Below are 19,193 nucleotides of genomic sequence, written 5' to 3' on the forward strand. Positions count from 1 at the left end.
GTGAAACAAGCTATAAAATAAATCACCCTTACCTATATGTTCCAAACTTTGACACATCAGTCAATGTCTCCCGTGATAAGGTATTTGCATGTTCTACCTACAGTCATGATAATGGAGCCTGCGTCTTTGTGAGCAATAAATTCTGCAAGCAAGCAAATTCTTGACGTGCTCTAAAACCTGATGAAATCTCAGCCTCCACAAGACACAATATAAAGTACAGACTGTCTTTCTGTGCTTCCTCATTTATCTCCAAATGCTAACATATAGTTGACTGCATTTTACCTGGAGAAGACATAGTCTTTCTAGCTTCCAGGAAGAAAAGTAATGTTACAGCATAGATGTACTCTGTGTTTTCACTAATGTCACTGGCAGTGTATTTATCAGAAAAGTTGACTTTATCTGCTTAAGAAACTGACTATCTACAGAAGAAAAAACAGCAACATTTCCATTTGAATTGGTTTAGAATTAAAATTAATATGTAGTGTTACTTATACAAATTATAATAAAAGATTTAATTATGGAAGACTATTACCTGCTCAATATGGCCACCATTTTTCTAAAAGGAGATTGCGACTATCTGACTTTATAGCTTGTAAATGTACCATTTGTTCAATGCAACAAAAGGCAGTGTATTTAATAATGATCTGTATAGATTTAAGTTCACAATGGATTGAAGATATTGTGGCAGTGAAATGTTCCTTTGCATGCTAATTCTGAATCTGATTCCCCATTTGAGCAAAGGCTAATGATCTTCATTTAATTTACACTCTTGCATAATGCAATAAGCACATTTATGTTTTGCCTGCTTATAAGGTTTCTTTCTGCTTACCCTCTCACATAATCTCTGTGATCAATAAGAAAAAACAAAGGAGTGGAATGTTGTACAGTTCATGCATAACATAGTATGTACAGAAAACCAGTTGCATTTATTTATTTATTTTATAAAACGTTTGATAGAGGGGCCAAGTCAGTAGTTGGAAGTAATGTGATTAATAGATATCTAAGGAGCAGAAAAAATGCAAATATTCCTAGCTTTTTAAGAACAATGCAGTCAGTAGTCAGGAAAAAGTTACTGACAGTTCTCCAGCCAAAGCTGAAAAACAATTCTCTGAATTAGACAGAAACCTCAGCTACCAATTAGTGTGTGTGGCTTTAAAGCGTTAGTGATACTATTGCACATTTTAGTGATACTATTGCACATTTCTACACAGCAAAACATGATACCTAATGACTATAGCTTTAGGCTCCATGTAAGTTACTGTATCGGATATTAGCCAATATAAATAATGAACAGTCCTCGTTCTTTTGGACAGGAGCATTGACAGTATGGAGTACATGTATTCGGTGTGTACCAGTGACCAGGGTTTGTGAAGGAAGGTACGCTGCACAGAGGATGTTGTCCTGGTGTTGAACCCATCCATTGCATTCTGAAGGCTGCACAAAGAACTGAGTGAAGGTGTTCATCCAGAACACTGTAATTACCCTAAGAAGAAGAAGAACACACAGTTTTAAAATGCATGAGCTGTGAGCTCTGACAGTATAAGAGGTCCGATATTGTGAAACAAATATCATAAGACAAATACTGCTGCTGTTTGACTCGGGAATCAAGGTTTAAACACTGCATACATTTTGTTCTACTAAAGTGATACCTCTCCCAAAACTAAAACAGTCAATTTCAGCACAAAGATCTGGGAGATTTCTTCAGCTTGATCCCTCCCTGCATTGAGCTTATGATGACAATGACAGTTGAAATACAAGATCTACAAAAGAAGGCAGAAAATGTCATTGGGGGTAAAGGAAAAGGGAATGCAAACAATGTAACATACAGTAAATGCCTATAATAACAAACAGATATTGATTATTTCCGATTACTGTTATTACTGAGAAGCATGACGTATGACCGTGTTTTCAATTCTGACCTTTACGGTTCCGTCCCTGCCTTCTGTAAAAAGTCTGGTCTCCATAGCATCCAGTGCCATTGTGGTGATCTCAGTAGTGCCATGGTATTGGGTGAATTGTTTAATCTTCTGAAAAAAAAATGTATAGGATTTTGTCTGGAGTATTGGATTTTTGACAGTCAGTAAATTTGGTTAAAGCTGACTATGAAGAAAATTGGGCCGTATTCACATACGTTAATAACTAATTCAAGAGGTTAATTTAGAGTTTCTACTGTACATCCACCTCAATTGCTGTAAAATTACTTACCCACTTATGCCTGTTGCCCCGCCTGGGACATAGGCCACCAACAAACGCTCTCCAGCCATTCTGGTCCTGAGCCAATCGCTCCAGCTGTCCCCAGGTGTGGCCTGTCCTCTTCATGTCTGTCTCCAGGCATGGCGCCATGTATTCCTTGGGCAACCTCTCTTCCTTTTCCCCTGCTGGTTCGAGGTGAGGGCTTGCCTTGTGGTGCTGGATGCAGGCTTGCAGCGTGTGTGGCTGATCCATCTCCAGCGTCTTTGGAGGATCTCTTCCTCTGCAGGCTGCTGTCTTGTCTGCTGCCACAGTTGTTCATTACTAATTCTGTCTGGCCAGCGAATTCACAGAATCCTTCTGAGGCTGGTGTTGATGAAAGTCCGAATTTTCTTCATGGTGGTGACGGTGGTTCTCCAGGTCTCGGCTCCCTAAAGTAAGACAGGTTTCACGATGGTGTTAAAAATCCTGATCTTGATGTTGACTGTCAGGTCTGTGGATCTCCAGATGTTCTTCAGTTGTTGGAAAGCCACCCTTGCCTTGCCAATTAGGGTTCTAACATCAGCATCTGTCCCACCCTGTTTGTCAATGATGCTGCCAAGGTAGGTGAAGCTCTCCACCTCTTCTAGTGCCGACCCTTCCAGCCTGATGGGTGTGGTATTTGTTGTTTTGACCTTGAGGATCTTGCTGTTCCCCTTGTGGATGCTGAGGCTCAAGCAAGCTGAGGTTTCCACAATGGTGCTGGTCTTTTCCTGCATCTGTTGCTGGGTTTGGGAGAGAAGGGCCAGATCGTCGCCGAAATCAAGGTCATCCAACTGTGTCCAGAGAGTCCATTGGATGCCATTCCGCTTTTGGGTTGTTGATGACTTCATAACCCAGTCTATCGCGAGCAGGAACAGGAAAGGCAACAGCAAACATCCTTGTCTCACTCCTGTTCTTACTTGGAAGGCGTTGGTGAGTTGCCAGCCATGGACCACCCTACAGGTCATCCCCTCGTAGGAGTTTCGGATGATGTTCATGATCTTCTCCGGCACACCGTAGTGTCTCAGCAGCTTCCAGAGGGTCTGTCTGTCTACGCTGTCGAATGCCTTTTCATAGTCAATAAAGTTGACGTAGAGGGGCGAGTTCCACTCCAGTGACTGTTTCAAGATGATGCGTAGCGTCGCTATCTGGTCAGTGCAGGATCTATCCTTGCGAAAGCCAGCCTGCTGATCTCAGAGCTGGGGGTCGACAGCGTCCTTCATCCTGTTCAGTAGGACTCGGTTGAACACCTTTCCTGGGATGGACAGCAGCTTTATACCTCTGTAGTTGGAGCAAGAACTGAGGTCGCCTTTTTTCGGGAGCTTGATGAGGTAGCCCTCTTTCCGCTCTGAAGGAACTTGCTCCTCTTCCCAGCTCTGGCTGAAGAGTGGGTAAAGCATCTCCACGCTGGTCTCTATGTCAGCCTTCAGCGCCTCTGCCAGAATGCTGTCTGCTCCTGCAGACTTGCCGTTCCTTAGTTGCTTGATGGCCATGCTGATCTCCTCCTTAGTAGGTATACTGCAGTCTATCGGCAGGTCGCTATCAGCCGGCTGGATATCCGGTGGTTCCTGTGGAGCTGGTCTGTTCAGCAGATCCTCAAAATGCTCCACCCATCTGTTCCTCTGCCCCTCTTCATCTGGTATTGTCCTCCCTTCCTTGTCCTTCACAGGTCTTTCTGGTTTGCTGAACTTTCCTGACAGCTTCTTGATGGTGGCGTACAGGTCCTGCATGTTTCCCTGGTGAGCTGCTTTCTCTGCTTCTGTTGCCCGCGACTCCATGTAGTTGCTCTTGTCTTTCTTGATGCTTCTCTTGACGCTCCTGTTCACTTCAGAATGCTCTTCCTGTGCCTTGGTCTTTCCAGCTACATTCATGTGTGACTGTTGTTGACTGCCACCTTCTTCATTTTTCTGAGTGTTTCTTGAGGCCCAGGACTTCTTGACAGGTTGATGATAGTGCCTCCTTTACTCCTTGCCATTTCTCATCGATGATCTTTTCCTCTAGCAGCTCTTGTAGGACCTGAAACTTGTTGGAGAGTGAGATGGTGAACTCTTCTAACTTGGCTGGGTCTTTCAGGAATGGGGTGTTGTAATGCTGGCATTGGTTGGTCCCTCCTATCCATTTCCTCTTCAACTTGAGCTGCAACCGGGCAACAAGGAGATGATGGTCCGAAGCAACGTCTGCTCCTCGTTTGACACGTACATCCTGAAGAGATCTTCTGAACTTCTTCCCGATGCACACATGGTCAATCTGGGTCTCCGTCGACAGGTCTGGTGATACCCAAGTCGCCTTGTGTATCCTTCTGTGATGGAAGAAACTTCCTCCGATGACCAGGTTGATCATCTTGGCAGCCACTTGTGCGGTCTTTCCTGTTTCGTACATGGTGCGCACGTTCCATGTTCCGATGGTGATGGTGGTCCTGGTAGAGATGATGGTCATCGGCCTGGCAGCTTCCAGAGATTGGCTTTCACTACCTGGCATCATAAAACCTCCAGCTGGATATCCGTCCTCTCCCAGTACCGAAATGTTTGTCGATGTGTCTGTTGGCGTTTATGTAGCAGTGGGTTTTTCTATGGGGAGGGGTCGCTAGCCCCTCGCCCAACCCTCCTCCTTTCTCATCATGGGTTTGGGATTGGCAATGGCGGAGTTGCTGTAAAATTAGCAGTTTCTAAATGCTCTGTGAATATGGTTCACTATCTTTTCGGTTTATAAAAAAAAATATGAAATTTTATATATTGTAATCTGCTGAGAATCTAACAAGTGTTATTAAACGATTCCATTTGAGGTTTTTATAACCCTCATAAAATCAACTGTAATTTTCAACTGTTTTATTTCCAGTTTGTACTGTCTAAGTAGGAATTTAACCAGAATCTGGCTTAATCTTTAACCCATTCTGTGAGTTGTATTCTAAGACGAAAAAAGTAACTGTATTTTTGTAATGAGGTAGTTATGCATGAATTTGATTTTTTTATAAATAAATATAGTTAGTCACCTGTCCACCTACATCACTAAAGCTCAGCACTGCCTCATTTCCATTGCTAGGGTCATACCAGTAATTCATATTTATTGGTGTATTTTGAAGATCTTGCAGTTTATACAGGCATGAGATCTCTTGTTTAGAAAGCAGGTTGTAAAAGCAAATGTCCTTACTGGTAAACCCAACTGCTATCTAATAAAAAAGCATATATAAAATAGCTTAAAAAATACAAACCAACAAATGTATAAATAAATGTGTGCATGGATATGTGATTTAATTTTAAAAAGACTAATGTACCTTGTTTACATTTGGTATTGAAACCATACTTGTAACCCAAAGGTCTTTGGGTTTGACAGAATTGGTGCCAACTCATAGTTTTCTGTGGCACAAGGTTTTCACCCTAGATTTCCAGCAATCCCTCCTTGCTAATGATCAGATATCGGCTGGTGTTCTTCAGGTACATTATCTTTTGGATATGTTCCTTGAGAGAAGACGGGATAAATTTGAGGTCCTTCCACTAAGGAACCACCGAAGGTCTGGCTTGCTTGTCCCAGTCGAGAACGCCATCTCAAGTCACATCGACCTTTTCAAACAGCTCTCCGCATTCCACTTTTGTGCCTTGGCCAACAAGAAAGATTTGGTCAACAAACTCTTTCCTGGTCAGGTATACACATTCTTTCAGGTCTGGTAACTAAAACAAAGAAACTGAATAAAATAAATAAATAAATAAATATGAATTAAAAATAGATCAGTTAAATTATTTGACCATGTCAGCAAAACAAATGTCGACATTTAGCAGTATCGAGAAAACAACGTCAGAGCACGGAATCTCTGTGCATCAATAAAGGGGGTGTCGTGTTATTCCCCAGAGTGCGAGAGAATATTCTAGTCTTTTTTGCTCATCTCTAGAGCTGCAATGCCACAATTTGACATGAGGCTGACTGCAGCGGTGCAGTAAAACTAATACTTCATATGGAAAGACAAGTGGGTGGAAATGTAAACCTCTTCTAAATGATACACTCTAACAGATCAGTGTTTTTTTTTCCTCACCATCTAGAGATTAGAATACTGCTAGTGTTTGTATTTTATCTCAGAAAATAAAAGGGGACTTAATATATAGTTTTAGTAAGAAGGACTCCCACTGCGACTCCATGATTGTACCATGCCCTAGATGAGAATTTAGTTTACTTTCTGGGTAAAATAGATTTGCACATCCAACAGACATCTATGTGACACTGTAAAGGTACAACGATTTTGCTGCAATGCAAGGTTTGCTCTTATTTCTAAAATGAATACTACATTGAAGTATGTCAGAATGCCAATTAATCCTGACAATTTCACCATGCACAGCAGCTGTCATTTTTAATAGGTTTATCTCCCCTTGAAAAAAGTCTACTGGATCAAAATCTTGCAAATCTGGTCCTCTGCTGTATACTCTTGCATTGAAATGTTCTGCATAAAAAGACATAAATCATGTATTTATTATCATGTTTAGTGTGTTTTGGTTTACCAAGAAAAGCGTTTGCATCTTCATAAAATCGTTCATGTCCCCATGATGTCCTCCTGCTCTGTCTACTAAACATAGAGATTGAGACTTAAGTATAAAAAGCATAAAGTATTCAGAGTAGTGCAAAAATCATTAACGACTGTGATGAACATGTTTATGTATAATTACTCAGTAAATAAGGAAAGACTCAAAGGCAAAAAAATCTCAAACATTTGTATTTGTTCTGCATCCGTCACTACCACATAAATTGGGCCAACATGACTTTGCTTTAAAGGAAAGCTGTAAACTTGTCATATGGTAACATGTGAATAAAGACATGTAAACAACCATGATAAATTCTATAGATTCTGCAACATGGTTGTAGAACATTGCAGCTCATAATACTTTCTTTAAGGGTAATTATACAGTTTTTTTTTTGTTTGTTTAAACTGTGAATACTACATGTCAGATTGTACAAAACATGATTATTGCTCATGAATATACTCCAATCAGCACACAGTTGAAGTAATCATGGCTGCTGCTTAAAAGCCAGTTAGTCTTGGATCTTCACATCCTCATCAGTCCTTAACATACTGTACATGGTACTGCATTATTAAACTGTAAATGTATTTATTTGAAAAAGTTTGTATTGTAGCTAAGACACACAATTACACTTGGAAACTCAAAATAAAATAGTTTTTCAGGTATGCCACAAGTGGTCACATTCCTCAAGTCAGTTGGTGTAATTACCAACCTTTAATTTCACTTTATAAAGCCGGTTAGTCAATTTGTTTTGTTTTTATGTTGCATAATACATTTGTCACAGAATGCTGAAAAGTTTTGGTTTATTTACTTTGACTAACAGTTTGTAGATAGTGTACATTTTCATTCAGTAAAAGACATTTGATTTTAAATATTATACAAAAATAAAAGTCCCCAAAGGGTGCTTTACTCATTTTCTGATTCTAACGCTACGTGTGACAATTCTGCCTTGCACTTACTTGTTTTGAGTTCTTATTTTTAGAAATACATGCCAATAATTATTAAACTTCCATTAAATCCATAAATCTAATTTCTCTATTGAATAGTGCTTTTGACATCCATTTCACCACAGTGGGACTTAACAGATAACACACATCAGTGTTTTCATGTGGCATTTGCACTTGTTAACATTTGCTTTTCCAACACCAAAAGTGGTTTTGTGTGTCACAGCCAGAAAATACATTAAAACATAATGTGAAACACACACTAAAAGATCATTGGGTGCCAGGGAGTTCCACCAGGTTCATTTGCAGAGTTATTGCAACATTCATCAGATTCAGAGTATAAAAGCATGAGCGTGCAATAATGAGATCTGTTTACAGCACCCCCTTGATAGTAATCCTAGATTCTGGGCGATTCCACCTGCCTGTTTCATTGCTCTGCTCAGCAGCACCAAGCACTGTTCAAGTGACTTTGCAGCCACCTATTTTAGTAATATTTCTACTGTTGGAACATTAAACACAATAATCTAAATGTACAATCCCCAATTAGCATTAGTCTTGGACTACAGTACCTTATCTAATGCATCGGTTGACAACGATTAATGCTAAATTGGGGGGGTCTGAAAACCACCCAAGCACAGCAGAACAAATTACTTAATTATATTTCTTAACCAGTCACATAAGAGAACCCCAGTATTGTCAAAAACCAATGAAACATTTTAACATATGTAAACTATTTTTTATTGAATATTTGCCACCAGATATTGTTAAATACATAATTTGCATTTCTTCTTCAAGTTAATGTCAGAAAAAGAATACCAATATTTACACTTCATATAAGGAATGTTACATGACACATTAAGGCGCAAAATCTTTTGGCTTTCTTTTAGATAGAATGATAGTAATAGCAAAAGTGATGCTGAATCTTCATTGTGAGATCATGATTAAGCTAGAATAAAGTCTTACAAAAATATGGTGGAAGCTGGCAAGATTTCCGTTCGACATCCTGCTTCAGGTCTTGAAGCAAGACTTATAAATTATACAGTCAAAAACTTTACATATAAAGGTTGTCCTATCCAACATTAAAAATTACACCTAACAATTGAAGCTTCTAGGCAACAGTTTTGAAGGTCTGCAGTATCAAGTTGGTTTGATGGATTAGTCGGTTGGCGCTCACAAACACATTTATTGCCCTACAAAAAGAAAAGCAATTGTGTCAGTCAAACGTTAAGCCCTTCAGAGGTCACATTGTAAAGAAATGATTATAGTGTTTATAGGCTCTAGTCCATTTATGGTCAGGAAAGTTCTTTTCACTCTTAGTTTGCTTTAAATTATTATACTACACTCCCTTATTTTCTAATTCAATAATTCAGAAATGTGGTTAATTCTCAGTCAGAACAAAACTCTAACTGTCTATATTTAAGTGTGTATATACACTCATCAATAATTCAGAGAATTAAAAGAAACAAATATTAGGAGGACAAGTACCTCAGCAAGGAGGCAGTGATCTGTGACTTGGTGGCACACTTTGCCACACAGATGTGAGACCACCATAAAGACACATGGAACGCACACATTTCAAAAGCAAGAGAAATACCAGAACTTACTTTCCATCTTTGAAATAGGTCTTCAGTGTATCACTGAAGCTTTTGGAGTACTTTACAAACTCCTTCTTTTGGTGTTCAAGTGCCTTTAAAAAAACAAATAAATAAAAAATAGCAGCTTGTGAGGATGCTGCATTGCAGTTGTTTTTGTTTCTTCAAATCTAAAGAAAATAAGAATCTTATTTAGACAACATTTCAATCTATTGACACAGTTAAGTATCAGCTGTACTTACCCTGCGATTTTGATACTGATATTTCTTAAAGACATTGTTCACAGTGTCAAGAAGCTCTTTTATTGCACTCGCAATGTCTCTGCAGAGAAAAGATATGTTTTAATTATAGAATGCACTATTCTAAAAGACTAGAACTCACAGCAAGTCATTCAAGCTCAAGAGAACCAAGGGGGTTGTTCAACACTAATTAATATTTTTTATGCCTTTGAAACAGACTTAACCGTTTGCGGTCCTATGTCAGACCAGGTCCGACATTACAATTTTCCCTTCCCAACCCAATGTCGGACCCTGTCCGGCATCAAAAAGACGTGAAGCACAGGTCTAGTTGTTTTTTCTTCGGAAAAAACAAAGAAAATCTTTCAATGGCCGAGTGAGACCAATAGCAGCCAAAAAAAAGGGGGCATATCTGATAGCCCCATGTACCAGAGATAACACGGACATAAACAAAGGAGATAGCTGCTTCTGCATTCAGCACTCAAAGAATATCATAGACATTTGTAGAGCTTTTTGAGATGTTATAGTAATAAAATAGTGACTTGGATCGCATGATTGAGGAGTTTTTTTGAGGATTTATCAGTATGCACCTCTATAAAGAGGTATGTGAAATGCAGCGAGCAAGGGATGGAGCTTGGCTGGAGATGCAGTTGGAGATGAGTGTGCTTTTTTTGATTCAGTACCTTTTAAACCTGTTTTACTCTGAAAAAAAAAAAAAAAAATGAATGCATGTAAAATAAACAGCGCGTGTGAAAATAAACTGGACCAACGCCCCTGACAAGCGCTGAATAAACGGACTGCAAAGGGTTAAAATGAAACACCTTCCAGAATTTGGTCCTCTTGAGCTGGAATGACCATCTTATCGCTTGCCCCAAACTCATCCGCATTTTAAAAAGAGTAACCTCACGTTATAATACAGAAGCCATTGCAAAACTGAGTTATTTTAAAAAGTTGGGAAATTTTCAGCTCTAAGGCACTAAATGTTGTTACTGTATTAATGTAGTCCCTGTATAAACTAATCTGTACTCGGCCATCAATTAATAGCAAACTATAGCTGTGGGAAAAAACATTACATGCAACACGTTTTTTAAAAAAGAAATAATCTGTTTCACTTCAGCAGCTTTGTAAAACTGACAAATACAAAGAAATCTTTAAAAACAAACCCACTGAAGCAAATGATTCTTGTATAATGGCTTTATTTAAAGCCAAGTAAAACATCTCACAAGTACAGGCTAAGAATGATCAATATCTTGAAAATAAATAAGTAAAATGACAAATAGTCTTACGTAAGGACGAGGCTTAAAAATCGATACTTACTTGATTGTCTGGAGAAATCTGACTCTGTCATTAATCTCATCGGGTATTTTGCTGAGAATCTGTTTCAGTGCTCGTGCCTTTTCATTCAGGTCCTGGAACTCTTGTTCTGACCTGTCAATCATGTATTCTAGAATGGAACACACAGGTATTGTTAAATTAAGCATACTGTAGTTACTCCAACATTCGGGCCAACCTTAAAAGCTTCCTCAATAAAAACAAGGTAAAAAAATCTTAAATGCAAGAAATCCATATGCTGTAGACTGGTAATGCAATTCCTATGATGTCAGCCATACTACTTTCCCAACTTTGTTTGTCACACACACTGCATGTAAAACAAAATATTATAAATATTTTTGAAGTGGCTGTTTTAGTAACTACGACACTGAACTGGCAAATGCTGCATTTTCAACACTTTTTTTTTTTTTTTTTTTTTTTTTTTTTTAAAACATATTCAAGCAGCCACCATTTATAGAGAAATAGCGCCATCTGTGCAGTTATACATAAAGTCTACATTTAGAGACATTGCAAGTTACAGCCTTGCATGTATGTGTTTAACAAAATCCATATAAAAAGCAGAGCACAAACCTTCAACATCATCAGCAGCCATGCGCAGTAGAGATTCAGTGAAGTTCACCTCCACGTTTTTCTTCTCTAGAATTTTCACAATAATGTCCTGAGTAAGACCTGGGTTCTCCTTTTCAGCCTAAGAGTCAATAACAAAAGAACATGTCACTTACATCCCATACTGAAGAAGCAAGACATAAGTAAAAAGACTGTCATAAAATTTGGTATGCAGGTGATTTAATCCATTAAAATTTCTACTAAGTGGGCATCAATCGGTAGCCTATCGGCATGGCACCAATATAAGGAAAAAAAAACAAATCAGCTGTTGGCAGTTTGTTATTTTAGTCAATACCACTGATTTTGATGCTTGAATTTATTCCAGCACAGAGTTTAAATGTTTGGTCAGGTGGGCTTACACGACACAAGAACACAGAGACAGTCATTTTTCTTGCAGTGCAGTGTAACATGCAATCAACCAGCAGTAAATATGTCTCAAAAGAGTAGCATTTGGAATTTGTTTTAAATATCTTAAGACAACAATAGCATAGCCAAGTTGTGTGCAGCAGAACAGACTTGATGCTACATTAAAACCAACGATGAACTGTGGAGAAGATTACTCTGATGCTTTTACATAATTATAGCAAAAATGTTGGTTGAATCCTAAATAACATGGTTTAGTCCTTAGGCTTCCAAGCTGGCTTGGGAAGCCTATTGTTATTGTAAAAAATTATTATATATCATTTTTCCTCCCAAAACTTTAAACTGCTCCTGTTCACACCTGGTGTAACCAATCAACATGACACTTGGCCCGCATTATCCCATGTAGAGTACAGTTCAGATGCAAAAGAAAAAAAAACAAAAAAAACAACCTGTGCTCCTGCGTCAACCAAGATGGTGGCCTGACGCGTATTATGGGAAAAAACCTTTCAACAGCTGCTTCTTGGAAGCGGTGAACCGACTGATCGGACACTTCGCATATGTCATCAGCAACCAAAGTCGCTTCAAGTTTGTGAAGCAGAAGTTGCTGCGAAAAATTTTACTATCAAAATGGCTGCCACCAAATTTGCCAAAACGCAGCCCAAATAACTGCTTCTGTTTGCAAACCGTTTAACCAACTAACTCCTAACTTGCTAGGCATTATCCTGGGGACAATGGAATTCAAATATGGCAAAATGTTGTCCTTTTGTAAAACAAGATGGTGGCCAGACCTACGTTTCATTCTTAAATTTAACACCGCTTCAGTTGATTAACTCCAACTAACAAAGTTGACAAGCATCACCCCTGTGTCAATACAATTGACTTTTTCAAAAGGTCAAATGTAAATCTAGCTTATAACTCCTTACAGTGCACATAGGTTTATGGTAATTATACAACACGTTTAAAAACCCATATATTCTCTATTAAAAGATTACCTTGATTGTGACCTTTGACCTCTCCTTAAGGTTAAATATAAAATTAGCTTATAAGTCCTTAGAGTGTGTAGAAAGGGTCATGGTTACTATGGTGTATAAAGTTATAAAGCATCATGAGATAATTAACTAATGCAGTACTTTGAATTGAAACTGCTCCATAAAACTGAGCTGTTGCTGACACTTGCACTGAGCGTGGAAGCCATAAAATTGCCTGGCAGTTCTAGTTATTATTATTTACACAATGTACTTCAAAATCCCCTTTTATAATGTTTGTTTATCTTGCTCAATCTGCATTGGTTGTAGAGCTGTAGGTTTATTCGGTGGTATTTTGAAGCAGAAATTGATTACAGTGCCGTCTTTTGTTAAGCAACAAATTCAAGTTTGACTGAATTTTGTAACTGGAAGTGTAATACTTATAGCCAACTTTATCGGTGCACCTCTACTTTCCACATACATTTTTCCATGGATCTACCATAAGATCTCATATAATTTCCAGTAACTTAAAATGATTGGTTTATTATACTCTATCTCTATACACAGTCTAACTTCACTATAACAAACCCCCTTTAACGATCCAAGTAGCAAGAATCACCCCACTCCCCACACCCCACGGATAAAACGATATCGGTAGTGACAGATACTGAACTTTCTCCAGTCTGAATGTGTTATTCCCTCAGGTGAAAACAAATACCTTCATAGGCTAATTCAAAAGATAAAGCTGATTCATAGGTAACCTATTGTAGTGCGAATCATGTGTGACGTATGCAACCATTGCCATCTTCACACAAACTGCAACCATGGCAAAGGCGTGAGGAGGTAACAAGATTAAAACAGTGTGCATTAAGAAAAGCATGAAAAATATGAAGCAATCTACGCTGGACATGTTTTAAGAGAAAGGGCATTAATTACTGTATTCAGCATGGAAGTGTACTCTTTCATTACTGTTTTTTTTTTAATATACAGTTTAAATGTTGATCAATGTGAAGTTGTCTTGAAAGAACTAATGTATAAAGATGTTAATTTCATTTCTTCATTATTCTGATACAGCAAACTGCCAAACCCCATTATAATGAACAACTTGATATACCAAACATTTCTCCAGGTCCCAGGGGGGGTTGGTTATACTGTGTCACCCTGAAATCTTGATGCATTTAAATTGTTTTTTTTTCCCTTTGATTTACACAACCTATTCAACACTTTCATTGTGTGAAAAAAGGGGAGGGAACGGACAACAAATCAATTAAATAAAAACCTGAAACGTCTTCATTAGATAAGTATTCACCCCCTTTGATGTGACACTCCAAAATAAGCTCAGGTGCAACCAATTGCTTTCAGAATTCACAGAGTAAGTTAAATGGAGTCCATCTGTGTGCAATAAAAGTGGTTCACATGATTTCAGATTAAATACACCTGTCTCTGTAAGGTCCCACAGTTGGGTAGTGCATTCAAAGCAAAGATACTACCATGAAGACCAAGGAGCTTTCAAAACAACTCTGAGATAAAGTTGTGGAAAGGTACAAATCAGGGGAGGAGTATAAAAAAGGTTTCAAACGGCACCCCTTGGAGCAGTGTGGAAGGTATCACCCAGAATCTGCTTAGAGCAGGCCGTCTTCCCAAACTGAGCAGCCGGGTAAGAAGGACATTGGTCAGAGAATTCACCAAGAGGCCAATAGCAACTAGCAATAATAGCTGAAGTACTCCACAAATCAGGCCTGTACATAAGTGGAAAGAATGAAGCCATTTCTGAAAAAAGCCCATGTAAAATCCCACTTGGAATTTTCAAAAAGGCATGTGGCAGACTCTGAAAAGATGTGACAAACGATTCTGTGGTCCGATGAAACAAAAAATGAACTATCTGGCCTAAATACAGACAAATCATTCGGGGAAAACCTGCTTCAGTCTGCAAAAGAAAGACTGGGACGGAGATTCACCTTTCAGTAGGACAATGACCCCAAGCACACATTCAAAGCGACACTGGAGTGGCTTAAAAAGAAAGTGAATGTCCCAGATTGGCCCAGTCAAAGCCCAGACTTGAGTCCAATTAAGAATCTGTGGCAAGACTTAAAATTGCTGTCCACTAAAGATCCACATCCAACTTGACAGAGCTTGAACAATTTTGCCAGGAAGAATGGGCGAATATTGCATGATCCATGTGCAAACCTGGTAGAGGCTTACCCCAAAAGACTCACAGCTGTAATTGCTGCCAAAGGTGGTTCTACCAAGTATTGACTCAGGGGGGGTGAATACTTATCTAACCTAGACATTTCCTTTTTGTTTTTTTCCCCCTTCATTAACTGTTTCACATAAAAAATTATCTTGCCTCTTCAAAATGTTGAGTATGTTGTGTAAATCAAAAGGAAAAATCCCATTTATATGCATCAATATTTCAGGTTGCAAGACAACAAACTGTGAAAATGACGAAGGGGGGTGAATACTTACAATAGGCACTGTGTGTGTGTGTGTGTGTGTGTGTGTGTGTGTGTGTGTGTGTGTGTGTGTGTGTGTGTGTGTGTGTGTGTGTGTGTGTGTGTGTGTCGCAACTTGACATAGCTGAAACTTTTTGCACATTCTACTTTTGAAGACATTTTAGAAAATTGTTTTAAAGCCACAGTAACCAATAACCCCTTGAATTCTGCGAGGAACACACTACACAATGCAGCTCAAAGGCTACTAACAAAAACAATCATCATCAGAATCTGGAAATGTTATGCAATATTCAAATTATATTAGGATTTAGTTTTTGTTCAAACATGTTTAAACTACATTACAGTAAATTAGAAACTTACTTTAATGAAGGCTGCTCTCAGAGTCTGTGCTGCCGATAAATTTACTCGCTCCAGCTGCAATAAATATCACAGACACAAAAAGCAGGGCATTGGGGTTTGGATTACAAAGTAATAAAAAACACAAAGCTTACAAAATATGCTTACAATTTCCAGCAATATAACTTTACTATAAAACCCACTGTACAAGACTATTTTATTTCGTAACCATTGTAAGTCAACTCATAAGACAGATACAATACAGAAAATACAACTTATTTTTGGGTGCACATATTTTTCTAGGAAGGATATTCATTTAACTGCTTCTAACGCATTAAAAAAAAAACAGTACACAGGTGCATAATGAACAAAATGTGTGATCTCTGAATTCATACCGCCAATAGGTTAATCATCAGGTGATTCATTAACATCTAGAGTGATTGGAGTGAAAAATATTGTGTGCACCATTATAAACAGTGCAGAGACACAATCAAAATTCAAGAAATGTTTGTCGTTTCTACTGTATACAGATGGGAAAGATACTACATTTATCTTTTGTGTGTGCTGTGGTATTCAGCAGGAATATAAATACCTGGATTAGTGCATTGCTATGCTTCTCAAATATAGGACACTGATGATCAAAGCAGACAGCCAATTAATCTGCATTACAGAGTCAACCGAATCAGATCTGTTAACTATGCCAAAGTTGCATTTAGAGCAGTTACTTCAAAAAGTGTGCATAGAACCATTTCTCTCAGACCTATGTAAAACTTTTGAACTAAAGTAGAACATACCTCATTAATATATTTTCAAAATATAAATAAATATTGTATTGCTAGGAGGCTGAAAACAACTTGAGCACCTATTTCCATTACAATTGTATAACCAAGCTGCTACTACCAGCACCATCTACGCTATCCCCACACCCACCACTTGATTTCCTGTATTGGGCAGTTCATATAGCAGACAACTTGAATCACCTGAGCAAGTTGGTCACACTTCCAAAACAGCTCTAGTGTTGACCCACTTTAGAATGTATTGTGAATTAAATAGGTTACATTCTAGAATATATTTTGATTCATATACAAGTACAAAAAGATTTCCTGACATAAGTTGCAAAGTTTACTCAATTTAAAGACAATTTTAAAATCAGGTACCTCATTGAAGACTGGGTACATGACTGCATAGAGCGGCATGGAAACCATTGAGGTTGTCTCTGCTTCATTCTTCAACTCTTCCATTGTCATCCTTGTCCAAAAGCCCACTTTTGGTGAAAAAGTGCTACAGAAGCAGGTAACACTTCATTCACTGCACTGTTACTATGATAGAGTCCAAGAAAACATACAACTGCAAACAATGCGGCTCTCCTGAAACCGTAAGAAACCCAAGTTAGGTTAAGATAACAAATTATGAATCCATGCATCCAAGCCAATATTAATCTGATTGCAATGCACAAATTATCATATTCAACTTAAATTTTCAACTTGAAATGAAAGGCTTTATAACTAGGCTACATCATACATGCATATTTTGATACGTATATCATGATCACTGTCCATGTACTGTAGGTGGTTAAACTTGAATAGGGAAATGAACAATGACATAGCCTGACATGCCACCTCATACTTTTATCAGCAGTGAGAAGAACTTTGGTTACTGTATTAGTCCAATTAAACTGCTGGAATTACACACATATTGTAAAAAAACAACAACAAAACAGGGTCCTTAAATAGCATCATAAAGTTGCTTAGGATTCTATTTAACCTATCTGATAAACAGTTTTGGACCTCATCATGCCTGTTCTAAAAACCCGAATGTAGCCTCTAACATATCTTAATCAATGTCTTAACCCCTTTTGCACTACAACTTAATCCCCTTTCACACTGGCATGCTCTACCCGGGTCAGGACCCGGTGTTATGCGGGTCGGCTACGTGATTTCACACTGCTTTTAATAAAGCAGGGTTGACCTGGGTGACAGACGCAAGTGCACAATGCGTGTATCAATGCCCCTGAAGAAGCAGCTTGTTACGGACACTTCCATCCAAACTTTTCTGGATTGAACCTTCAGCCCAAATGTTGATTAGAGCAAATGTTTCTTCATCCCTGCTGCAATCTGGCTCATGGTGTGTCTCAATCAACAAAAATATGGCTAAACAGAATAAACTGAAATGTTCCTTGTGGATCCGAAACCTTTACGCAGGCGTGGCTGTTTGTTAATTTGTCAGCTTATAAACAGCCAGCATGCATTTTGTCTCGCTCAACCCTGGTCAAAGAGTGTCAACCCACATCCTGAGGTGGGTTGCTGAGACCTGGGTCAACCCGTGTACAACCCAGGTATGTGGTTTCACACTACACAAGATTGTGATTCAGGTAGCCAGAACCAGGGTCCTGACCCGGGTAGGAGTGCTAGTGTGAAAGGGGCTTAAGACTCATCTCCACCAATGTCTGGCGACTGCTTCAGACATTCTTTATTGCAGTGAAGGATCTACCTTCAAATTCTTTTTTTGTATTCTATTTGAAATTTAAGTCAGCTTCTGTGTAAATGTACTGTGTTAATACAAGTTAAAGTTCAGTGTCTTAAGCTTTACAAATACAATACGCTTAACAGTTACATTATGCTGTACTTCCTTTACTCAAGCTACCTATTGGTTTGAACGGTATATATATATATATATATATATATATATATATATATATATATATATATATATATATATATATAGATAGAGAGAGAGAGAGAGAGAGAGAGAGAGAGAGAGAGAGAGAGAGAGAGAGAGAGAGAGAGAGAGAGAGAGATAGATATTGGACTAAATATAGGATATACTAATTCCAAAACTACAGTACAGTGTACATTATTTTAACAACTACATAATCAGATATGTAGTCGAACGTCTACTTTTGTTACTGATGTGGTACTGCTTCAGTATTGCCTAGGTCCACTATTGGACAAAATCTGAAGAAAAAAAAAAAGGTGTAAATCATTACAACAGTATGGTACCCTAGTGTATCCTGTTTGGAATTTCAAAATTTTAAAATGACTAACACAATGACAAACTAACAGATTTTTATATTCGGAAACGCTGTTAATACTTTCAAATAAATAGTAAAAACACTTACTTCCTGGTATACTGAGGCCTGTGCGGTAGATAGTATTTCTGCTGCAACACAGCTGCAGGTGCGGCTTAGCACCCGGCTGACAAGGCTTGGTCGTCGGACACCTTTGTAACCGAGTTCCGTACTAACAACAACAACCAGCACCACGAACAGGCCGGAATGAGGCCCTATTCTGCAAATCTCACCGTATATTTACTACATTTGCACCTATATCTTCACAAGAAGGCTGCGCAAAACATCTGCCGTAACGAGTTTGGAAAACGTACTATTAAGAAACATCGAACAAACAGTATTAGCTAATAATAGCAATTTATACGAGGAGTTGTTAAATCGTATCTGCTTGATCCTTTTTGTGTTAGATAGAACTGCTATACACTTATTTTTTAAATGGTATAATGTAATACTACCGTGTTTATCATACATACCTGTTTCCACGAACCGAAACCCGAAAAATCGTCCTTACCTTTTTTTTTTTTTTTTTTCAACGGAAGTTTTCTGTGTTCAACAGCTGCGCAGACAGTTAAGACGAAGTACAGTA

The 19,193-nt window shown here is 38.4% G+C and overlaps 1 protein-coding gene across 1 annotated transcript; it reads right to left on the reverse strand.

Moving 5' to 3' along the window:
• Nucleotides 1–6,891: 6,891 nt before the first annotated feature.
• Nucleotides 6,892–19,168, reverse strand: LOC121323195 (programmed cell death protein 10). Its single transcript, XM_041264091.1, has 8 exons — nucleotides 19,081–19,168; nucleotides 16,698–16,907; nucleotides 15,565–15,618; nucleotides 11,388–11,505; nucleotides 10,803–10,929; nucleotides 9,492–9,570; nucleotides 9,262–9,344; nucleotides 6,892–8,847 (listed from the first exon to the last, which is right to left on the reverse strand). The coding sequence occupies exons 2-8, from the start codon at nucleotides 16,785–16,787 to the stop codon at nucleotides 8,766–8,768; spliced, it is 633 nt and encodes a 210-aa protein (XP_041120025.1). The 5' UTR covers nucleotides 16,788–16,907; nucleotides 19,081–19,168; the 3' UTR covers nucleotides 6,892–8,765.
• Nucleotides 19,169–19,193: the final 25 nt, after the last annotated feature.

The sequence above is a fragment of the Polyodon spathula genome, chromosome 11 (assembly GCF_017654505.1).
Source record: "Polyodon spathula isolate WHYD16114869_AA chromosome 11, ASM1765450v1, whole genome shotgun sequence".
NCBI classification, from domain to species: Eukaryota; Metazoa; Chordata; class Actinopteri; order Acipenseriformes; family Polyodontidae; genus Polyodon; species Polyodon spathula.